The sequence below is a fragment of the Diabrotica undecimpunctata genome, unplaced genomic scaffold (genome assembly GCF_040954645.1).
Source record: "Diabrotica undecimpunctata isolate CICGRU unplaced genomic scaffold, icDiaUnde3 ctg00001068.1, whole genome shotgun sequence".
Classification (NCBI taxonomy): domain Eukaryota; kingdom Metazoa; phylum Arthropoda; class Insecta; order Coleoptera; family Chrysomelidae; genus Diabrotica; species Diabrotica undecimpunctata.
This window is the reverse complement of record NW_027312053.1, coordinates 1-22,598: the sequence shown is the minus strand read 5'-3', so window position 1 is coordinate 22,598 and position 22,598 is coordinate 1. Positions and strand designations below refer to the sequence as shown.

General features: G+C 33.1%; 1 protein-coding gene across 1 annotated transcript; it reads left to right on the top strand.

Annotated features, from left to right (window-relative positions):
• Positions 1 to 16,688: 16,688 nt before the first annotated feature.
• On the top strand, positions 16,689 to 21,597 carry LOC140431472 (mitochondrial amidoxime-reducing component 1-like; the record flags this gene model as incomplete). The annotated part of the gene is made up of 3 exons (XM_072519392.1): positions 16,689 to 16,918; positions 19,491 to 19,669; positions 21,454 to 21,597. Coding segments are annotated over 3 exons (420 nt in total), but the record flags the coding sequence as incomplete, so codon positions are not given.
• Positions 21,598 to 22,598: the final 1,001 nt, after the last annotated feature.

Here is a 22,598-nt window from a genome sequence, read left to right as displayed (position 1 = left end):
AGTTTAAGTGGTATACACCGAAATCAAAAATATTGATTTATGCTTAAAAGTGAAGTGCTTTTAAATTTAGGTGAAGCATAAAATGTTATTTTAATTTGATTGTAGGATTCTAAAAATTATTTTTAAATTAGATTCATCGCCTTTTAATGATGTATCAGTAGGTGCATTCATTTTTAATTTTATTTCTAATTTACCTTATTCAATATACAAAATCAACAAATGCAAAAGTATTTTTTTATTTACTTTTTACTTTAAATGTATTATTTAATTATTACAAGGCCATGAATCTAAACTTGGACATAATTTTTAATAGCTACAAACATTTTAAAATTACATTTTCTTGCATATCTAAATTTAAAATCACTTTCCTCTTCAGTATTAATTAATAATTTTGATTTTTTCCTATCTACCACTTAATATTTTATAAGATTATCTGTTAATGATTTCTATGTGATGCATAACCTTTAATGAAGAATAATTTTTTTTTCGTAAAATTATTAATAAAGAATATTTCCATTTTTTGCCAACTTTTTCAGACATGAAACGGAAAACTTAAACATAACATGAATGAATATGAACCTTTTAAAACGAGTAAATTGGTACTCAACCGAAGGGACCTCAGACGTTCAGATACAATTAGCGTCTCTTTGTAAAGACAATGAGTCAGCTTTACTAAAGTAACAAGACATTTACTTAACACAGACACTACACAGTACCTCCCCTGAGTTAGTGATAAGTTATAGTCTAAAAAAATCCTTATGAAATTGACTGGCAGTGTGAAAACTAGTGCCAATAAATCACAAAACACACACAAAACATTTTCTTCGTTGAGACTTAAAATAATGATTAATAACAATAATTATGGGAAATTTGTTTGTTTATAAAAAGAGTTTTTTGACATTATGCTTGAATGATAATATTTGATCTTATTATATATACCTATATACAGTCGTGCTATGCTTGGCTATTATGCCGGTCCTGGCAGCTTTGGTAGCTGTGATAATTATACAACAATAGAGTATTTACAAGGGATTATTCAGTATTTACAGCTGTTATTAAAATAACTTTATATGAGACACTAAATTTCTGGATACAGTATACATTCGCCACTTCTCACTTAAATTATAATAATTGATTTTATTTCTTCTATTGTCATATCGAGTTTACAGAGTTTTTCTTCTTTGGTGTGACATGTCTTATAGTTGTTTGCCAATTGTCAGATGAAATTTTGGTATAAAGTAATTTAACAGTTGACGAAGAGCTACAAGTTTAAATGTGTTGTTTCTCGCGATAAGTCCTATCATTTGAGTAAGATTAGTTCAATGGGGTTAATTTAGCGAGGTTTTTTTCCTGTTGATATTCTCAGTTCCTTGCATAGTTCCTTGCTTTCGTTGATTCAAATGTCTAGGTTAGGTTTAATATGAGTGGGTGCTTAACCATATTTCCACTCGACCTCCGAGGATTTATTCCTTCGAATGTTTAAGACCCACTTGTTCGTATCATTGGTTACGTTTCATGCGTTCAACCCAGTCGATATGGATATGTGGCTGTACTTCTTGCTATCTTATTTACTTCTTACTTCTTGCCAACCAAAGGTTTTGGTCCTATTAATGTTTTTTTTTGCACCTCCCCCTGGCAAGTTCGTCCACATTGTCGTTCCCTTCAATACCAGTAAGTCCAGGCACCCAGAATAAACTTACTTTATTACTTCTTCTGATCCATCCAAATCAGATTATACCGATAACAGACAATAGTAGAATTTTTTTACTCCATGAATTAAAGCATAGGCCTCTTTGTCAGCTTGCGAATATTTTTCTTGCTAAGCATTTGTGATGCAAATTGAATAGAACGTTCAGTTCATCGGGGTAGATGTGAGAAAGTATTGCACCCACTACATATTAACTGGCATCTAAAACTAGGTTTCCTAGTTGCCAGGAATCGACAGAGTGGCGACTTCTTGTGAGCAGGCCAAGATCCACAACGGATTGTCGAGCCACTTATGATGATGATCTAAAACTAGGGGAAATTTGAGTCAAAATGAGCAAGAACCCTTTCTGAGCGAATCTCTCTTTTGCCATGTCAAATGCTTTTTGACAATCCTTATTCTATCTTAACTTTACACCATCTTTAAGGAGACTATATATTGGATGTAATTTGTGACTTATATTTTTAAAAATCACCCATAACAGTTCAATAGACCAACAAAAGCTCTAACTTCCCTTTTATTTGTTGGTGCCCTTGCATTAGCTATTGCATCCACTTTAATCTTTGTTTTATGTATGCCGTTTTATTGATTGCATAGTCACAATACTCAATTAAGTTAGTTAAAAAATGACATTTTTCAAAATTTACCCGTATGTTATGTTGATGCAGTTTGCTCAGGACTAGTTCTAACCTCTGAAGGTGTGTATTGTCATCTGGCCCCGTAATTTCCCGTGACGCGAGAGCGTTTTTAATGTGAAAGAAAATTTAGCGGTTTTTAGGCATATTTCAAATGCCTCATATTGTTGCTAAAACTCAAAATCTAAATTTCATGTGATAGGTTGAAGATTAGGCTCTAACAATGGAAATTCCACGACCGGTCAGTGGTGGAAGTGACACATTTTATTGATCTCATGAGAATCTATGAAACTCATGAGTTTTTTAATTTAACAGCGTTATAGACACTGATTTCATTTGCGACAAAGTGCAAAAATTTTTGTCGATCAAAACACACTGATCAAAAGATAGCGACATTTTTACCGTCGAGTTATTACAATTTTATTTAAAAAAATTGATTTCGAGTGCATAACTGACATTCAAAATCACCGGTCGCTTAAAGCGTTGCTTCTGAGAGAACGGTTCATACTACACAAAAGGTGTGTAGAATTTTTTCTACAGCGTACAAATTCTTGGTAAACCGGTGTTTTCCGTTTCCGCCCCCTACCTCCATCCGAGTAGTGGTTTTACGGTGAAGCCCAGGGGTAAGAGTGGCAAACTTTTCAGTTTTTTTTAAGGTCACAAAATTGACATTGTCCGCAAAATTCATCTTGCTGTCTCGTTTTTAGAGATCATAAATCTGACGACTGAACTATATTTATTACCCTGATTATGTTATGTTGCTGGTATACATAAATATTGTTGTTGGTATGTAATTTTATTTTGTTTTCTTGCACTATATTCCCCTCCATTTTTATAAGTACTAATGACCTTTTCTATAAGCTTTGGAAGTGTGGGTCCGAGCTTAACAATATAACATACATAATAGACTTAGTGGAGAAGTTCTTATCTAATTAGGAACTTATCTAATTAGAAATTATCTTAGCTAATAAGGGAACGTCATATGAATATAAATGACAATAAGATAAGTGTGAATAAGGCATAACCAAATAAAACACCCACATATCGCCTGAGAGCATGACCTAGAGGTTGTTATTGAACATGACATACACTATCGTTTATTTTTATGAACGAGAGAGTAATTAGCATAATTTTAACTGGTAGCTCCGACCACTGCATGGGCGTGCTCAAGATTAATTGAAAAATTACTTTGAATAATTGTAAAAAATAAATGAATTATTTCAGTGTTATAAAGTGTTATGTGTATGTAAACAAAGTGACCTCTTTTATCACACTCTGAGATAGCGCGTTATTAGAACTGACTGGCCTACATTAAAAAGGGTTTTAAAAAATTCACATTTTTTTTAATTTTTAAAAATTACAAAAGAGAAAGAGTTTTTAAAACCGTCTAAGGTATGTTAAATAGATGAATAAAAATATTAATATAAAACTTACAGCTACTTGTTACAAATCCAAATCAGATTCAGAAGATGAACTTTCAGAACCAAGATTTATAATAACTGGCTCGATCATTTTATCAGTAATATTGTCCAGCTTCCACATTTTTTCCTCTTCTTTAATAGTGTGATTTACTGCCTTTTCCCAGTTTTCAGGTTTTACATTATTTACGGCCTCCAAAAACAACTGTTTAACATCATGAATTTTAAAAGTGGTATTTTTTCTTGAAACTTCACTCTTTATCTGTGCCCATACCAGTTCAATTGGGTTTAATTCACAATGATATGGTGGGGATCTAAGTACTGTCATTCCACGATTTTTGGCAATTTCATCAATTTCGTATTTTTTAAATTTTTCTTTATGAAGGGCACACAACGAATAAAGTTCCTTTCTTATAGATCCGGGATGGTACGTAATATTTTTTGAACTCGGCCAATTCTGCAAGTCTTTTTTTAACCACTTGGTTGTGGGCAGTCCTTCTATAAGTCTGGAGTGATAACTTGCATTATCCATTACTATTACTCAGTTCTTAGGAAGAAGATCTATCATTTGTTCGAACCATTCTTGAAAGACATCAGCGTTCATGTCTTCATGGTAGTCACCGGTACGAGTTGATTCAAAAGTTAATAAACCACCTTCAACAAAACCGTCTGAACTGCCAATGTGTACTATTATCAGCCTGCGTCCCTTTCCTGATGGTGGGTTTAAACCAGTAGATAAGTTATTTACAAAAGCGTGCCTTTGACTTGTAACAGTTTCATCCTGCCAAAATTTATTTGGTGTATGACCCTCGTTGATCCATGTTTCATCAAGATAAAATATTTTTCTTTTTTGGTTTCTCATTTCCTTTATGGTTCTTAGAAAATGTCTTCTCCATATGACAATATCGCTTCTTTCTAATAAAATAGACTTTCTGGGATTCTTTTTCCAGCGAAAGCCTATTTCTTTTAAAAGTTTCCATAACGTACTTCGACTCATTTCTGGGTAATCCTTATCATCTCGAACTGAGACAAGAACTTTATCCAATGTTGGAAATTCTTGTCTAAAGAAGAATTCATGCACTTTCCATCGAAGTCCTTCTTTAAAATGATATTCTATTTGAAATTTTGGTTTGCCTGGAGCATTACGTGGCATTTGAAAACTACCACATTTCTCTTCTTTAATAACTCTGTAAATCGTAGATTTCCCAACACCAAGTGTACTGCTAACTAACTCAACGGTCTCATCAACACTTTCACATAAACGTTTGTCTGTAAATAATTTAAAACAATTAAATATTAATGTTTTTTCATTAACTGTTAGAGGACCAATTTTTCGGCGTTTACACGGCACTTCCAAATTTTCCATAACACTAGTATACACAATAAACTGCACCTTGCAACTGAAGTACCTACTTTTAGTGAACTGTTAAGAATTTTGAATACGCCACTTGGACCTTCCTATATACAAAATGGAAAAATCCACTATCACATTTTCTGTGGAATAAGTTTAGAAGGTAATTATCTAGTCAATTACTGTCGTAGATTCCTGGAATTAAAGAATTAAATGTTTGATTGTTGAAACCCTTACTTCGTGGAATGCACTCATTTCAGATAAAATAAAACGTTTTATTTTATCTAAAGAATTAAACTTTATTTTGCAAATAGGCAAAGAATTAAACTTTATTTTGCAAATAGGTAGGTACTTATTAAACTTTTATTGGTTATATATAACCAATAAAATAAACATCTTACATTTCTTGCAAATTCATTAGTACCTGTTAACCTCCATCACTCCGACACTGGCAACCTTATTTAGGGATTAGTAACCATCACAACTATTGTATTCTATTCTCCAACCTTTATACCTGGTGGTCATACTCAATTTAAAATTGTTTTCCTATATACTTCTGTAAACTTGTTGACAAATATCTGTTTTTCATTGAGTCACCCGTATCAACAGTTTAGGGATTTGCATACATAATTTATTGTTTTATTACTCTCTCATACATAAAAATACACTATAACACATGCGCACAATTATACCCAAACAGAAAATACACAGACATACATTCACATCTCAACCAACAAATTACCAGACAGCCGCAACATATCTTGCATACACAGTACAACAGCACAAATTTCATCAAACCTACACCATGCTAAGAAAGCTGCATACAACTGGCTCCCTATCTCCAAGGTATAACACCATCATACCCGTTGGATGCATGGCACAGACGGGTACGACACAAGATCCCAGAAGGCAACTAAGAAGTGAGTGACTCTTGGTAGTCCAGAGATAAAAATAAAAAGAAACAGAAAGAGAAAAGAGCCTTCCCCAGTCGAGGACAATGTCTCTGCTCCAAATATGTCTCATTAGCAACTTACTGTGGGAGGGTTCGATGTCACCTTAATATATAGCTTAAGAGTTCAATATACAGTGTGTCCGTAAAGTATGGAATAAATTCGATATTTCCTAAATAAAAAGCCTTTATATATATATATATATATATATATATATATATATATATATATATATATATATATATATATATATATATATATATATATATAGATAAATTATTTATTATCAATTGCAAAAAAGTAGCCTACTTCTAGTTTTTGGTAAACTGTAATTATTTTTAGTAACGTCAAAGAATTGAAATACTCATCATGATTGGGTATGGAGACAAATCGCGAACTCAGATGGAAGTGTGTAATTTATTTAATGATCTGATATTTAAATATCCAGATATACCCATCACACAGTCAATCCGGTCGTCCCTCTGTAAATTATGTTACAACATTAGATGTTCTCCTTGCTTTTGAAGAAGATGCGCACACTTCTGTTCGTAAGGTTAGTAGTGATCTCGATGTTTGCAAAACAACGGTACACAAAGTACGTAAAAGTAAGTAAAGTAAGTAATATGCAAAGTTGTACAGGAATTAAACGAGGATGATCCAGATAAAAGAAAACAATTTTGCGAAATAATGATGGATAACAGCCACCGAAGCCCTCTCTTAGTTCAAAATATTATTTTTTCTGATGAGGCTACATTCAAATTAAATGGCGAGGTCAACCGTCAGAATTGTAGATACTGGGCAAAAGAAAACTCCAACTGGATGCGGGAACATCATACACAATACCCGCAAAAGGTAAACGTATGGGCTGGCATTATAAGAAATAAAATCATTGGACCCTACTATTTCTAAGGTAATTTAAACGGGCCAGCATACCTTCAGTTTTTAAGTAGGTATCTCGTACCTACTTTAGTTAATTTATTCCCCAGTACAATAATTAATCTTGAAGGTTTTGATAAATGTTTGTGGTTTCAACAGGACGGTGCGCCTCCGCATTATGCTTTAGATGTTCGAAGGTACCTAAACGAAATTTTTCCGAACTAGTGGATTGGAAGACGTGGACATATTGAATGGCCAGTCCTTTGGATTATTTTATGTGGGGTCATTTAAAGAATGTTGGTTATAAAACGAAATCTACAAATATTGGAGACTTAAAAACAAGAATTCGTAAAGAAATAAACAATTTTTCTCAAGAAAGCATAAACAAGGTTCTACAAGAATTTGTACAACTTTTGGGTTACTATCAAATACAACAAGGGCTACAATTCGAACATTTAAGATTAAGTCATGTATTAATTACTGGATTACTTTCAAGTTATTTATTATAATTTATTTATAATTTATTAATATTATAAATCAATAAAAATTAATTTTCTAAGCGCATATGTTTATATATAAAAATATCCTAAAATACAGGGTGTTACGTTTAAAAAAAAGAGCCGATGACGTCATCACTGTCATGTGTATCACCTTGTATAATGAAATTTTGTTGTAAAATGTAGAACATTAAATTTAAAAATCGACGTGTTTTAGATTTTTTTAAAAAGGCTTTTCATTTAGGAAATATCGAATTTATTCCATACTTTACGGACACACTATATAACAAAGCCAAATTACAGCTTCATCGGGTATTTGCGAGGATCTTATAAATAATAGATCTGCCGAAGACCCAACTACTTGTCTAATAGAAGCTAATAGTTATTGCATGATTGCAGCTCAATCCGCTGCAGTAGGTACAAGTTACTTTCAGGCAGACGCATTCCAGAGATGAAAAAAACTACTTATACTTATATTGGTTTTGCTAACGAAGATGCAACATACGATCAACTAATGCTCCCTGAGAATTTATTTTTAAATTAAGTAATTATTTTTTAGTATATTAACATTGTAAAAGTATTTTTACCGATGTATCTTCTTTACTCTGAGATAGCGCGTCTATTGTAAATGTCTTATACTTTATCTAAAACAGATAATAAATACGTAAGAGACGTGTAAACATTTACACATTTGTCATACTTCAATCTAAATAAGTAAATTATTTATTACAAAGATAAATCAGGGTAAATAAACCTTGTATCTATAATAAAAATGCAGTTAACTGAGTAAAAAAGTACCTATGGTTACGTTAATAAAAATAAAACATATATAAAAATGGATAATGAAAAAAGACGCTTGGTAAAAAATAAACACGTGACTATCTAACAAGATATAAAGAGCTAGGCAAGATAGACAAATCGCAAAACATTTTTTTAATTTGCCTAGGCAAATTGAAAAATTGTTTTTTTTTATTCTAATTAACGTGTCTTGACAACGAGGTCATTGACACAATGACAGTATAGTAAAATATAAGAATATTACAAATACAGTTTTACATTTACACAAAATTATGTATAAACATCACAGAATAGTTCAAATTCAAAGCTTACAACATTTACAGATGATCTTAGCTGTTTAACTTCATCTCAAAATCCAATAACAGATTTAGGCATACTTTAGCCCAATTAAACAAATGGCTATAAACTAAAAGTATGTACAGTAAGCGCCAGTTACGAAGATCCAGCGCAAATCCTCATTTTCGTACCGATTTGATCCGAGCGCCTTGCTTAGATATTTATGTTAGCGTTGAAAGTAGCACAGCGGTAACTATTTGGTGCCGTTAATTATACCATGTGGACTATATGTATGGAATAAATTCATTTTTAGCGTTATTATGTAGTATCAAAAAAACCTGACACAGGTCGATTTTTATTCTTAAATTGACAATTTATAGTATGAAAATATTATCCCCTTCCAGCACCCCCTTTGAATTATAAGCATCCCCTCGAAAATTTTAAATAACAAAGGGGGCCGTGTGACACCTTATTAGAAACGGATTTTAGTCCTCTGTTCAGAAATATAAAGTTTTTTAAGTTTGGTCATAACTGAGCAAATTGATTTTTAATGTAAATTTTGATAATGTCTCTATCACAAAACTTTAGGTTGAATAAAGATCATAATGTCACATAATATTTAGAATATATTTTTCAATGTAATTTTCAATTAAATTAAATGTTCAAAATAACCATCATTCACTTCTTGACAATCGACGAGGCGATTTTGGAATTCTCGCACAACATTTTGTATGACCTCGGGGGTTATTTTGTTAATTTCTTCCGTTATCCTAACTTTTAAATCAGCAATACTGTTTGGTCTATTAAAATATACTTTAGATTTTAAATAACCCTATAAGAAGTAATCGAGAGGAGTCCAATCGGGGATCTAGCCGGCCATTCTATCGTTCCACGTCTTCCAATCCACCTATTGGGAAAAATATTTACATCAGGAAAAAATCTTCGTAATGTAGGCACTAAAAAGTTAATCACAAAATTTAGATAAGCCTCACCATCAACTGTGCCCTCAAAAAAATAAGGACCAATAATTTTATTGTTAATGATACCAGCCTAAATGTTAATTTTTTTAGGATATTGCGTGAGTCACACACACCCAGTGAGGATTTTCTCTGGGTTTGTTAACCGTTCCGTTTAAATGAAAAGTCGCTTCATCAGAAAAAACTGTTTTGTTTATGAACTGCAAATCTACGTTCATTCTGCCCATCATTATTTCACAGAATTTTTGCCTTCTATCGGGATCATCTTCATTTAACTCCTGAACCAACTGAACTTTGTAAGGGTGGTATTTTTCTTTATGCAAAACTCTCAAATAGACGATTTACTGACATCATTGACGGCGGTCAGTTTTCGAGTTGTCTTATGCGGATTTTCCTCAATCTCTAGAAGTACATCTAACTTTTTTTCATCAGTAAATTTAACATTTCTATCTGGTTTTTCAATATTTTTTACACGTCCAGTATAACGAAACTTCTTTCAATTTTTCTAACTGTAGACTGCGTAAATTGTTGACCAGGGTATTTATTATTAAACATTTCACACACGTTCTTTTGAGTTCTTGTTTTATTACCACAACCAATCATAATTAAAATGTCTATTCTTTGAGTCTCGGACAAATGAGCCATAATTAAATTTATTACGCGCACAATAATAATATTATACTGACATCTTTTAGTAACTTTAAATACCTAAATGACAGTAGCCTACTAGATTCATATCAATAATTGTTTATTTGGCTTTTAGACTAATATTTTATTATCTTCAAAGCCTTTTCTCTAATGTTTAGCAGAACAGATACGAAAATACCTGATTATTTCTAAAGTATATTTTAATAGACCAGGCAATATTGCTGATTTAAAAGTTAGGATAACGGAAGAAACTAACAAAATAACCCCCGGGGTCATACAAAATGTTGTACGAGAATTCCAAAACCGCCTCGGTTATTGTCAAGAAGTGAATAATGTTGGTCAAGTTGAACATTTAATTTAATAATTGTAAAAATCAATTTTCTCAGTTATGATTGCACAAACTCAAAAAACTTTATATTGCTGAACAGAGGACTAAAATCTCTTTCTAACAAAGTGCCACACGACCCCCTTTGTTATTTAGAATTTTCAAGGGGGTGCTTATAATTCAAAGGGGGTGCTGGAAGGGGATAATATTTTCATACTGTAAATTGTCAATTTAAAAATAAAAATCGACCTGCTTCAGGTTTTTTTCAGATAGTACATAATAACGCTAAAAATGAATTTATTCTATACATATGGACCACATGGTATAAAAAGCATAATCACGCCTCACGCCACTCTCCACCTCTTCGGATACAGTGGACACACACCATATGCGCGAGGTTGTATCTTCCTATGTGGCATTTACAGTACTAATGAAGAAGGGGCGAATGGCGAAAGAACTAGATGAAGGATATAAATTGTGGTGTATAAAAAGGTGCATTTTTAATTTCAGAGATTAAAGTGTTCATTTGCTTCCAATTGTGATTGAAACAAGTGTCTTTTTATTAGAAGTTACTCAGTGTTCTCCTTTCTAACACCGGTTAGTTACGATATAATTTAAGGCACCTCGTATACAATCAGTACTAGTAGTGTGATGCTTACTTCTAACGACTATAATTAAATCGTCTGCATAAAACAGAGTATGAAATAATTTTCTGTTGAGGTTTGTTTTAAAGATCGTTTACCACTATCTACTAACATCGAGCACTTTTCTCAACATTTTACTGCTCTTGTAGACGCCGGCTGATCTCCTAGGTCGGCAATTATATGCCTAGTACTGAGCATGTTTTTATGAAGGTCTATATCCAGTAGTTAACGCAGCATCAGGCTGGGAGATGATATTAACTGAGCATGGATTTAATCGATTTTATATGAAAAGTGATAAGTGATGTACTTTTTTCTATTACGGCAGCGTTAATAGGTTTTATTAAATGCCTCCCCTTTTGCAATATTTGCTTTTTTAACATGCTTGTATTACATACTTCTCCCATGTTTATTTTTTCCCGTATTAACGGCCTGATCAGTAAATTAGTTTTTTTTTTAAATCATTTCATTCCCACTTTCAGGCGTACACCCTCGTGTGGCAGAGATCTATGTAGTGAGTAATACTGAGCCGCAATCCTCATTTATTGTCGCATTGCTCATAGATAGATCTATTTGATACACCAGCGTAATCTAGTATCAGTAGCAGATCATTTTAAAATTTTAAACGACTATACAGGAAAATATAGGAAACTACCATACACAAAGTCAGGATCTGAACCATCGACCACTAGGTAATTCACAGTAAAATGAATGCTATTCGTCCGCCTGACTCGCTGGGCTATCCGATAAACTTTTTTATATATCAGGATTAACTAAGTAGAGATCATATTGTAATCCTCGTATGTAGTGTTTCCTATGGCCTTTTGCATCCCCATGTTGTTGACTATTTATTTAGTTCATCTACTTTAGAAGTGAATTTCTCAGTCTCAAAAGAAAAGGATAGCCGTAATCGTACCAGTACCAGTTCATCCTTCGGAGCTGTTGACCAATAATGGGATTACTTATGGGAATAATTCAGTCCCTACCTGTGCCAGACATCGTTTTGGATCTAATTCGCCTTCTATCACGTAGAGGGACAGGGTTGGATTTTAATATCATTGATATTATGGCCCTTCGGTATTTCCCAATATTTCAGCTTTAGAAAGCTCTTGAGAGAATGGATGTTGAAAATATGTATGTCAAATGTTTCTATATCGAAATTACCGTTAGGTTATAATAGTATTTAATGAATTAAACAATTCACTACCACTAGATATAAACTATTTTTAAACTATATGTAATTATGTTTAAATAATAATATATAATTGAGTATTTTATGCTTCACCTCACAAATACTTACAACTGCGAAATTAAAATACTAACATTTGTCATAGTATCTAATCGTAGTTAAAAAACGTTAAAAGTCAATTACACTAAAAATTATTATAACCGTGAAACACGAGGTCAAACAATAAGTAGACAAAATTTACGTGATTTTATTGTTTACCGTATGACACGAATTAAGGAAAATGCCATAAAATACAAACTTTACATAAAAAATGTAAATAACAAAAATATATTTAATAAACGTTGACGTCTAGACTACGTATCCAGTTTATTGTTTTAGAGATTACTTCAAGTAAGTCACTCTACGCTCTTGGATATACTCGGAGAGGGAATTTAGAGATAACTATTTTTCATTCCAACTGGAGACTGAGTCTTAGCCCACTTTGCTAGGCAAAATGAGATAAGACGTCAGAACATTTTCTTCATCCGGTACGGATTCTATTTAATATAACCCGTGTCTTACGAGTTAAATCAAATCCTAGAACCAGTTGACTAGGATAGCATACTACAGTTCATTCAAATTACATATACCCAACAGTAAATAATTGCCATCGAAAGTCAAACAATTTCGTACTGAGGTGTATCATATAATTTTTGAAAATATTTACTTCTTGAAACTAAGAATGTAAGAGTTTCTTGAAGTTTAAAGTTTAACTGTCAGTAAAATTTAATATTTCATTGAAGAAAAATGCACTGAAATAAAATATTCATTAACTAAGATATACATAACACAGTATTTTGATTAGAATATTTTCATCAGTTTTTCAAAATATAAAAACATACCAAAAAAGTTTACTACACACTATAAAACTTATCAAAAATAACACGACCAGTAAATAACTCAAAAATAACGTTACAAAACACAAAATTTGTTAATTATATAACAAAATATATTAAGAGCATAGGCGCAAAATTTCGGGCCAATCTTGTATACTAAAACGCTAAGCCCTTTTCTTGTCCACCACTTTACTCAAAAACCATATTAGATAATTAAAATATTTTTTCGGAATATTATTAGTATTACGTATGAGATTGTCAAGATATACTTTTGGTACAAAAATTTACTTCCGGTTTTGAGATGACCGGAAGTTAAAATTTACTTTAAGTTTTAGACCCCCACAATGTATATATGGATCGAAAGGTCTCGTCGAGATGAATCTAAATATGTACTTCCGGTTGCGATCCGACACCGGAAGTGACCCGAAACGCGCATAAAACGTCATGATAGAGCAAATCTGACACCGGATTCGCGATCAGCATGCAAAATTAACTGCTAAATGATATCCATGTCGACATTTGATGAACTAAAAATTGCATTCCGGTTTTGAGGTCGACTTCCGGTTTCGTTTCTATTAGTCAAATCAATAAAAATTCAACGTAGAGTTGAATATATATATATATATAGTTTCGAAACAAATTCAGATTTCTGCTTTAATCTGGAGCCTTCTAAAAATTGCAAGGCATGGCCAAACGATGATAAAGATGTTAATAGAGACATGGGGAATCTAAAATTTGCATTCCACGACATGTCTATTCATCTAAGCAGAAATCCTAACGAATTTGTTTCTCGTACTCATACAGAGTAGATCCGAAGAAAATGAAAAAGACAGAAAAGATTTTATTTCACGTTCAAAGCGTCTATGTACCTATTGATACGTATTTCGCTTTAATAAAGCTCATCAGAATAGTTATTCATAGCCGTTCTTAACGTGAAAAATAAAATTCTCTGTCTTATTAGAAGTAACAATAACATGACTTCGTTATGGACGCAATAGCGACATCTGATAGAAAAATCGGTAAGATAGTTTCGAAACAAATTCAGATTTCTGCTTTAATCTGGAGCCTTCTAAAAATTGCAAGGCATGGCCAAACGATGATAAAGATGTTAATAGAGACATGGGGAATCTAAAATTTGCATTCCACGACACTCTGAGTCATCTAAGCAGAAATCCTAACGAATTTGTTTCTCGTACTCATACAGAGTAGATCCGAAGAAAATGAAAAAGACAGAAAAGATTTTATTTCACGTGAAATAAAATCTTTTCTGTCTTTTTCATTTTCTTCGGATCTACTCTGTATGAGTACGAGAAACAAATTCGTTAGGATTTCTGCTTAGATGAATAGACATGTCGTGGAATGCAAATTTTAGATTCCCCATGTCTCTATTAACATCTTTATCATCGTTTGGCCATGCCTTGCAATTTTTAGAAGGCTCCAGATTAAAGCAGAAATCTGAATTTGTTTCGAAACTATCTTACCGATTTTTCTATCAGATGTCGCTATTGCGTCCATAACGAAGTCATGTTATTGTTACTTCTAATAAGACAGAGAATTTTATTTTTCACGTTAAGAACGGCTATGAATAACTATTCTGATGAGCTTTATTAAAGCGAAATACGTATCAATAGGTACATAGACGCTTTGAACGTGAAATAAAATCTTTTCTGTCTTTTTCATATATATATATATATATATATATATATATATATATATATATATATATATATATATATATATATATATATATATATATATATCAAAAATTTCATTTAAAAAACTCGATGTCGAGTTGGTCCGCTAGTGCTTTTTAAATGCATTCACTTTTTTCGAATCCTGAGTAAACTAATAAGTATTTTTGAAAAATTTAAACGCAGTATGAAAGAATATATTATTACTGAGGGCAGAAAGTCCCTGAAACCATCATAACGTTTATTTTAATAAGTTACAGGGGTGAAAAAAAAAAGAGAAAATTTAGTGTGATTTTTAATTTCAAATATATCATTTAAAAAAACTTTTTCTTTATTCTAAGGGACTTTCGGTCCTCGGTAATAATGTAATCTTTTATTCTGCGTTTAAATTTTTTAAAAATATTTGTTAGTTTTCTCAGGATTCGAAAAAAAATGAATGCATTTAAAAAGCATTGGCCCGAAATTTTGAGCCTACGCTCTTAAGTACGCATACTTTTTGAGCATGCTGAGTGTGTACCTCAGTCATCTAATAAAGATTTTCTTTACTCCAATATCTGCAGTTTTGTCGATTCACTGTTCAATGCCAATAAAAGGTTGCTTTATCAGAAAAAAGCGTTCTTTTGACGTATGAAAGGTGGATTTTAATTACATAAATTTTGCATTACTTCGCAAAATTGTATTCGGTGATCTGGATTATCCTCATTGATTTCCTTTTATTTCTTTACTTATTTTGTTATCTATAGCAACTTGAAATCTTCCGTCATACAGCATCTGTTTGATTAATCGAGTAAGGAATTATTTGTACGAACTTATATATGAATCCTTCACTCCACACTGTATCATAAGCTGTAACAATCTAGATCCGACCCAAGGGAGACACAAAATGGAGCCTGGACAAATCTTGAGAGAAATCAAATCAAATACCATAACTGGACTTCAGATTATCCTGGATGATAACAATATATGACTCTTCGAACTCGGTTGCTTATTTTCCACTTAAAACCAAGTCGACTTACTTAGCCCTCAGGACGCTGTTATCAAACCCTTTGTCAAAGGATACAGCGTACAGCAAACGGTGATTAGCTCATATTACAAATACTGACAAACTGGATTTTAAGCTCAAATCACCTTCTTCTCACCAAAACTCATAGAATTGAGGGAAACTTACAAGACGGCTTTTCAAAACTTACGAAAATGAACTTACTACTCAGTCGCTGCCATTGCTCTTTACGGCTGCCAAGATCAAACTCCCCGATGATAAAATTCGGAATTCCAAAATGAAATCGACTGCTTTCGCTACCGGTCCACCGAGAACTGACCGTATCCTCAAAAATCGGTATAAGCGGAATAATTCTTGTTTATTTTCTGCGTAAATATCTAGGCGGGATCAAAATCAAACAAAAGAACAGTTTGTTTATTGTAAACACACTCCAAAATATTTAGATTATCAATCTCAGAGACGCAAAAAGATTAAGAATCTTTTTCGGTGTTTTATGATATTCCGGGTGAAACGAAAATGCTACAAAGCTACTGTGAGGTGGTCTATAAATGCCACGGATATTTTGAGGCAGTTCTGAGAGCTGGTTTCTGTATAGATTTTTAGTGCTAGTACCGATCAGAATAGCTCCAATTGATTCTAAAACCAGCTTGGTTCACTGGTTATATCTGTCAGTTCATTGGTAATAAGTTTTTCCAAAAACAACTCAGTAAAGTTCACCGAATATAAGTTAAAAACAAAACGCTCTACTCTTTTCTGTTGCTATTTGATTCTAAATATTTTAAATTTATTCTAGGTCGCTACTGAGATGATCAACAATCAAGTAACTCTGAGATAGCGCGTCTCTAGTAGCCGGCGCTGCGGTTCTGGCTTATCTCGGATTCCATTTTTTTCAAAAGAGGAAGACTGTAAAAATACCAACAAAATGGGAGGAAATAGGTACATTATCCGGCCTGTATCTATATCCATTGAAGAGTGGTCACCGAAAGGAGTTAAATCAAGCCGAATGTACCCCTCTTGGTATAAAGCAGACTGAACAGGATGAAAAAGTACTGCAATTAAGAGACAGGTAATGTACGAATCAAACATTAACTATTTTCAAACGACAAAAATGGCATCTCACCCCTACGAGTTACAGTAATAATTAAATATTTTATTTTATATCTTGTTTTTTATTAGTTTATACAAGAATAATTTTGTTATGTAACAAAAACAGCACTCGCGTATACCATCTAAAATAATCTTGTCCATAATGTCGTTTCCTAGGGACTCATATATTTATATTGACAAATGGTTTGCTTTTTTAAATAAACAACATTTATTCCAAATTAAATTTTAAAATACACGATTTTATATATGAAAATGTGCAACGGCACAGTTATTTCCAACCAAATGTGCAAGAAGAAAATAGGTACATATAATGAAGGTTGCCTTTTAAGTTTTTACAAGAAACAAAAAAGAAAATTTCCGAAAAAAATTTTTTGTTTCTTTTAAGTCGCCTTTAAGGTCCCATACATTTTTTCATACGCTTAAACCAATTCTGAAAATATTTTCCCCACTCTGAAGCTGATGTCACATGCCTTTGAAAGGTTTCAACAGCTTCTTGAACTGATGAAAATCGTTCTCCACGCATCATTGTTTAAAAGTGAGGAACAGGAAAAACTCGTTAGGCACTAAATCTGGTGAAGACATTAATTCGATACTTTTCTGTCTCAAATATTCATTATTTTGACGTCATGTATAGGAGCTGGTATTGACATTTTAAAAAATGATTTTTCCTTATTTCATCGAACATTGTTGGCAAACAATTTATTGTATAACTTCATCATTAACAGTTCTTCTAAAGGAACGGTTACATCGGTTAGTGGAATTTGATTCATTGTCAAACAGTCAAGCAGTAGACTGATTTTTGCTTTTATATTCATACGAATATATAAAAACTTCGTCTCCTGCAATACTACAATGTATCCGGATTTTCAACTTATTCAGAAAGTTGCATCTGAAACAAATCTGTCTCACACCTAAATGGTTATGCAAAATAGAAATTATTACAGTCTGCCGTAAGTCAAGAGACGCCTCTGTCTCTGTCTATCTGTCTGTAAGTTACAGGCTAATCTTCGTTAATCTGATTTTGCAAATACTGCAAACTAATAATAAACAGTCATCTATATTGGTGCTTTATTACCAACAGAGTACGCAGCGATTGTTTTCATTGTTTGTTGATTAACGCTTTTTTTTAAAATCAGTTACTTCATTGTCATGTTGTTCTGTCTCTGATTGGTTTATTTTTCTTTGGTGTGTTTCTGTTTGTCCTTTTTTTAAGTGTCTTCACCTCTTCAGGATATGGTTTGTTTTGTTGGGTGTCGGCACTGGATCGCTGTGTTATGTCTCATTGGTGGTTTGCATTGGTGGATTTTGTTCCTGCGGAGGAAGTAGATGTCCAGGGTGGTCGGAAGTGAAAAGGTTTGAGCTAAAACGGTCCTTTTTAGAAATTGTTGATGTATTATTTAATTAGTGATATGGATGAGTGAGTTTACATATAAAATGAGGTATAAAATGCAATGCTGCGGTAGCTGTAGCTGTTACCTCCCTAGAGACAGTTTTAATTGTGCAATGAGATCAGGAAACTACAGAAAACCGATACCTCCCTGTCCTTAGCAAAGCTCGAAGTAAGCTATTTAATTAATTACGGTAATAAAGTGAAGTTGTCTCCAGGATGTCTATGTATTCATCAGGGAGTTCGTTGCTACGTGAGCAATTTAGTGGGGAGGAAGGGTAGTTTTTTTTTTAGGATGTCTGATGAATACATTGCGAAATGATGAGTAGGTAGTTTTGATGATGTTTTGGGGTTTGCAGTTTTGGCCTCTGATAGTTTTGATCTTATAACTCCTGCTCAGAGAGGAGAGCCTCTCATTCATGGGCTTGATGTTCGATAGTTGTTGTATGAGGGCGGAAGCTTAGTCGTGTTGTTTGTAGTTTACTTTACGCAGAATTCTTCTTTCCAACCCCAGCAGTTGTTGTGTAAGATCGCGACCGAACACAGCATATATAATAGCTCTATGTTCAATCACGGGCCTGATGCATGTTTTGTATGTGTGAATGAGTGTACGTGAATGTGTCCGTCCAAATCTAGAGAGCGTTGAGTAGACCGACCCTTCTTCTTATCCTGTTACGGGTTACGGCTAGATCAGACCTTCAGTGCAGTGTAGTACCGCTGATGATGATGATTATTTATATTCTTTATGTGCCATATTAGAGTTATCTGACGTTGGTGATGGTGATCACTGATCACCATTGCGAAGGTTTGTCGATCTTCTGCCATATCGAATAATTGTCCTGCATTTCAAATCTGAGTCCATTCACGAATGTTTAATTTTATGATTTGAATGTTTGATGATAATTATATTGACGTTTTATTTAAAGTTTTATTTGATATTAGACAAATGCAAACGAGTTTGGTAAATAACATAATTTCGAGGCTGTGTGTGACAAAATTATTTTAGCACAGTCAAATTTAGTACACAAACTGAAATATAACCGACATTAGAAGTAAAGCTCTAGTGTGCATAATATGTTTTTTCTTATTTTGACCCATTCTATAATTAATATTTTACTGTCATAATACTCCAATTTACATTTAGGGGTTTAGTAGTATACACAGAAAAAGATAACGAATTTAGAACAGCTAGAACATATCCTCAACTGCTACAAATAGATATATCTGTACATGATGAGAATCATTTTGCTTTGGATGCTCCAACCATGAGAACTCTCTATGTTAAAATCCCAGCAAACAAACTAATAAATCTGTTACCATCACGTAAGTAACCTTAAATTAGCTTTACTAAATAAATTTCTTAATTTTACTTATATTTTATAAAGTTGGATAAAACGTTCCGGTAAAAAAATGGGGATCGGTAACATCAACTATATATTTTATAACTACGAGGGTCATTCGTAAAAAAAAGGTTCCCTATGAACCTGAGAAAGAATGCGAAGTGTTGGGAGAAATCCAACACGTCGCATCCACACGTCGCATCCAAACCACTCTCTCCACGCTTCATTGCTGTGTGCCACTTAAACATGATCTATATTTAGCTTGGTTTTAGAAAGGGAGTTAGAATACGAAAAGCATTATTTTTTATACAAGTTTTGATACAAAGAGCTTGGAACGTAAAATGCAATTTCTTTGCATCTTTTATTGATTTTGAGAAAGTAGTCGTAAAAGTACATCACAAACTGCTCCAAATATTCAAGGAATCTGGTTAGTTAAAAACTTCCACTCAAAGCATAAGCCCGTAGGTAACGAAACCTTTAAATAATATTCACTAAAATATGGTTCTCTCCAAGGCTGTATTTTATTATTAAAATCATTCAATACATCCTAGAAAGTAATAAGATTACACAAAAATCAGTAGTAAATGTATTAACAACTTACAATGTGCAGAATATACAGTTCTGACGTTTGATAGAGAAGAGGATCTGCATACAATATAATAAACGATGTAGTGGAAGCCTGTAACAAAATCTGGAATCAAATTGAACTGTAAATAGACCACAATACTTATAGTAAACAAAACTGATGAATATTTCATTAATTTTTCTTACTGCTAAATACCATTGTAGAGAAAATAATAAAAATCTGGAAACAGCAGACAAACACCTATATCAGGGAATATTTACAGGAGATTAGATGTTGGATAGAAAAAGCAAGAGCTGTCTTCAACCGCTTTAAGAAGGTAATATGAAATATAAACCTAAACATTGATACAAGAACACAAGTCTTCGGGTGCTAAGGTGCTATGCGTTTTCACCTTTTTATATGGAGTGGAAATTTGGACCTTCACAGAGTCAACATTTAAATGACTAAAATTTCTCGAAATCTAATGGTATTGCCGCATGTTCAGAATTTCATAAATCCAGCTCATCACAAACAACAACCTATTATATCTGAAAATCAGAAAGATGTCACATGTCAGGATATGTGATGTGCAGTGAGAAGTTCAAACTAATTTTACCAATGAAGGATTAAAGCCAAAAGAACTAAAGGACTTCGAAGGACATCGTGGCTGAAGAATATCAGGTAGTGGGTGCCAATGGGATCGCCCGTTTATTCAAAGCAGCTTCCTAAAAAGAAATAAGTAATAACGTCTCCCGGTCGGTCAGATAGCCAAGCGGGTCAGGCGGCCGATTCTCATTCGCTTCACTGTCGAATGGTTAAGTGGATGTCGGTTTAAGCCCTGGCTTGGTGTACAGAAAAATAAAAAAGGCTAACGCAGCAGTTTAAAATTCTAAAAACGAATCTGCGGCTTAGACTAGAATATGCTGGTGTCTGATCGGCCTATGGTGGAGCAGTACGACAAGAGATAAGGACTTGCGGCTCAATGATACTCTTCTATATATATATATATATATATATATATATATATATATATACGTTTATAAAAACTTTTTTAATAATGAATGAGTATATAATCAGTTAGAAAGATCAATTCTTATAATTTATAGTTTTTATTGCGTCTACTTCGGACATATTTTGAAAATGTTAAAATGTTATTTAGGCTATTTTATACATAAAAGTTTAGAGTTTGCATATTTTTTTAGGCTACATGTAAAAGAACCTGTTAGGGCGATCGATTGTGGAGATGAAGCAGCAACTTGGTTATCCAGACTAATTTTAGAAAAACCCACTGGTCTGCGTTTAGGGTTTCATGATGGTGTTTACAAAAGGGATCTTGAAACGGCATATAAAAAGGACATATCATTTTATGAAAAGATTTCAAATTTATCTGCAGTAAGTACTAGTATCACATGGCCTATGTATAAAGCAATAAATAAAATAAAGCCAAACTACGGCACTAATAGTAAATCTGAAATCTATCAGAAAAATATTCGGAAGATCTGTTTTCCTCTGATAATTGGCAATCTGTCAAGACAGCCAAGAAAAGCCTCTCGGCCACTTCAAGGCCAAATTATTTATCTCCAGCTTCTTCCAAAAGCAAGGACAGTAAAAAGAGATTCAGCAAGCTTTCGGCATTCTTTTATATATTTGGATTTTACGACCATAATTTTATCTTGCATTATTAATTCCACTAAACATATTTCACTCTTTTTATTATCGGCTCCATCATCATTATCATCATCAACCTGTATGCGTCTACTGCTGGACATAGGTCTCCCTCAGCTCTTTCCATCTGACTCCGTTTGTTTTGTCTATCAGTTGTCTGATAATATGGCGACGTGTCCTGTCCAATTCCATTTTAACGGCGCGATTTTTTCGATAGTGTCTGTTGTTTTTGTTCTACATATTTTTTCGTTTGGGATTCGATCTCTCAGAGAGATACTCAACATCTGGCGCTCCATAGCCATCTGAGTCATGCGAATCTTAGTAACTACCTTTTTTGTGAGTGTTAATGTTTCCACTCCATAAGTGAGTACAGGTAACACACATCGGTCAAAGATTTTCCTTTTGAGGCGTATGGGCAGGCTAATCCTATGTGACATGGGAGCTCACATGTCTGGTTATCTCTGCCCAACCTAATTTCATGTCCTAGGTACTTATACGATGTAGTCTGTACAATATCCTTTCCATCAACAGCAATATTTCGATTTAGCACCAGATTAGTCATTATTTGCGTCTTATTCATATTAATGTTTAGTCCGACCTCCAAGGAATCGTGATGTAATTTTTCAAACATTATTATTGCATCATCCATACGATCGGCTATAAGAAACTCTGAGATAGCGCG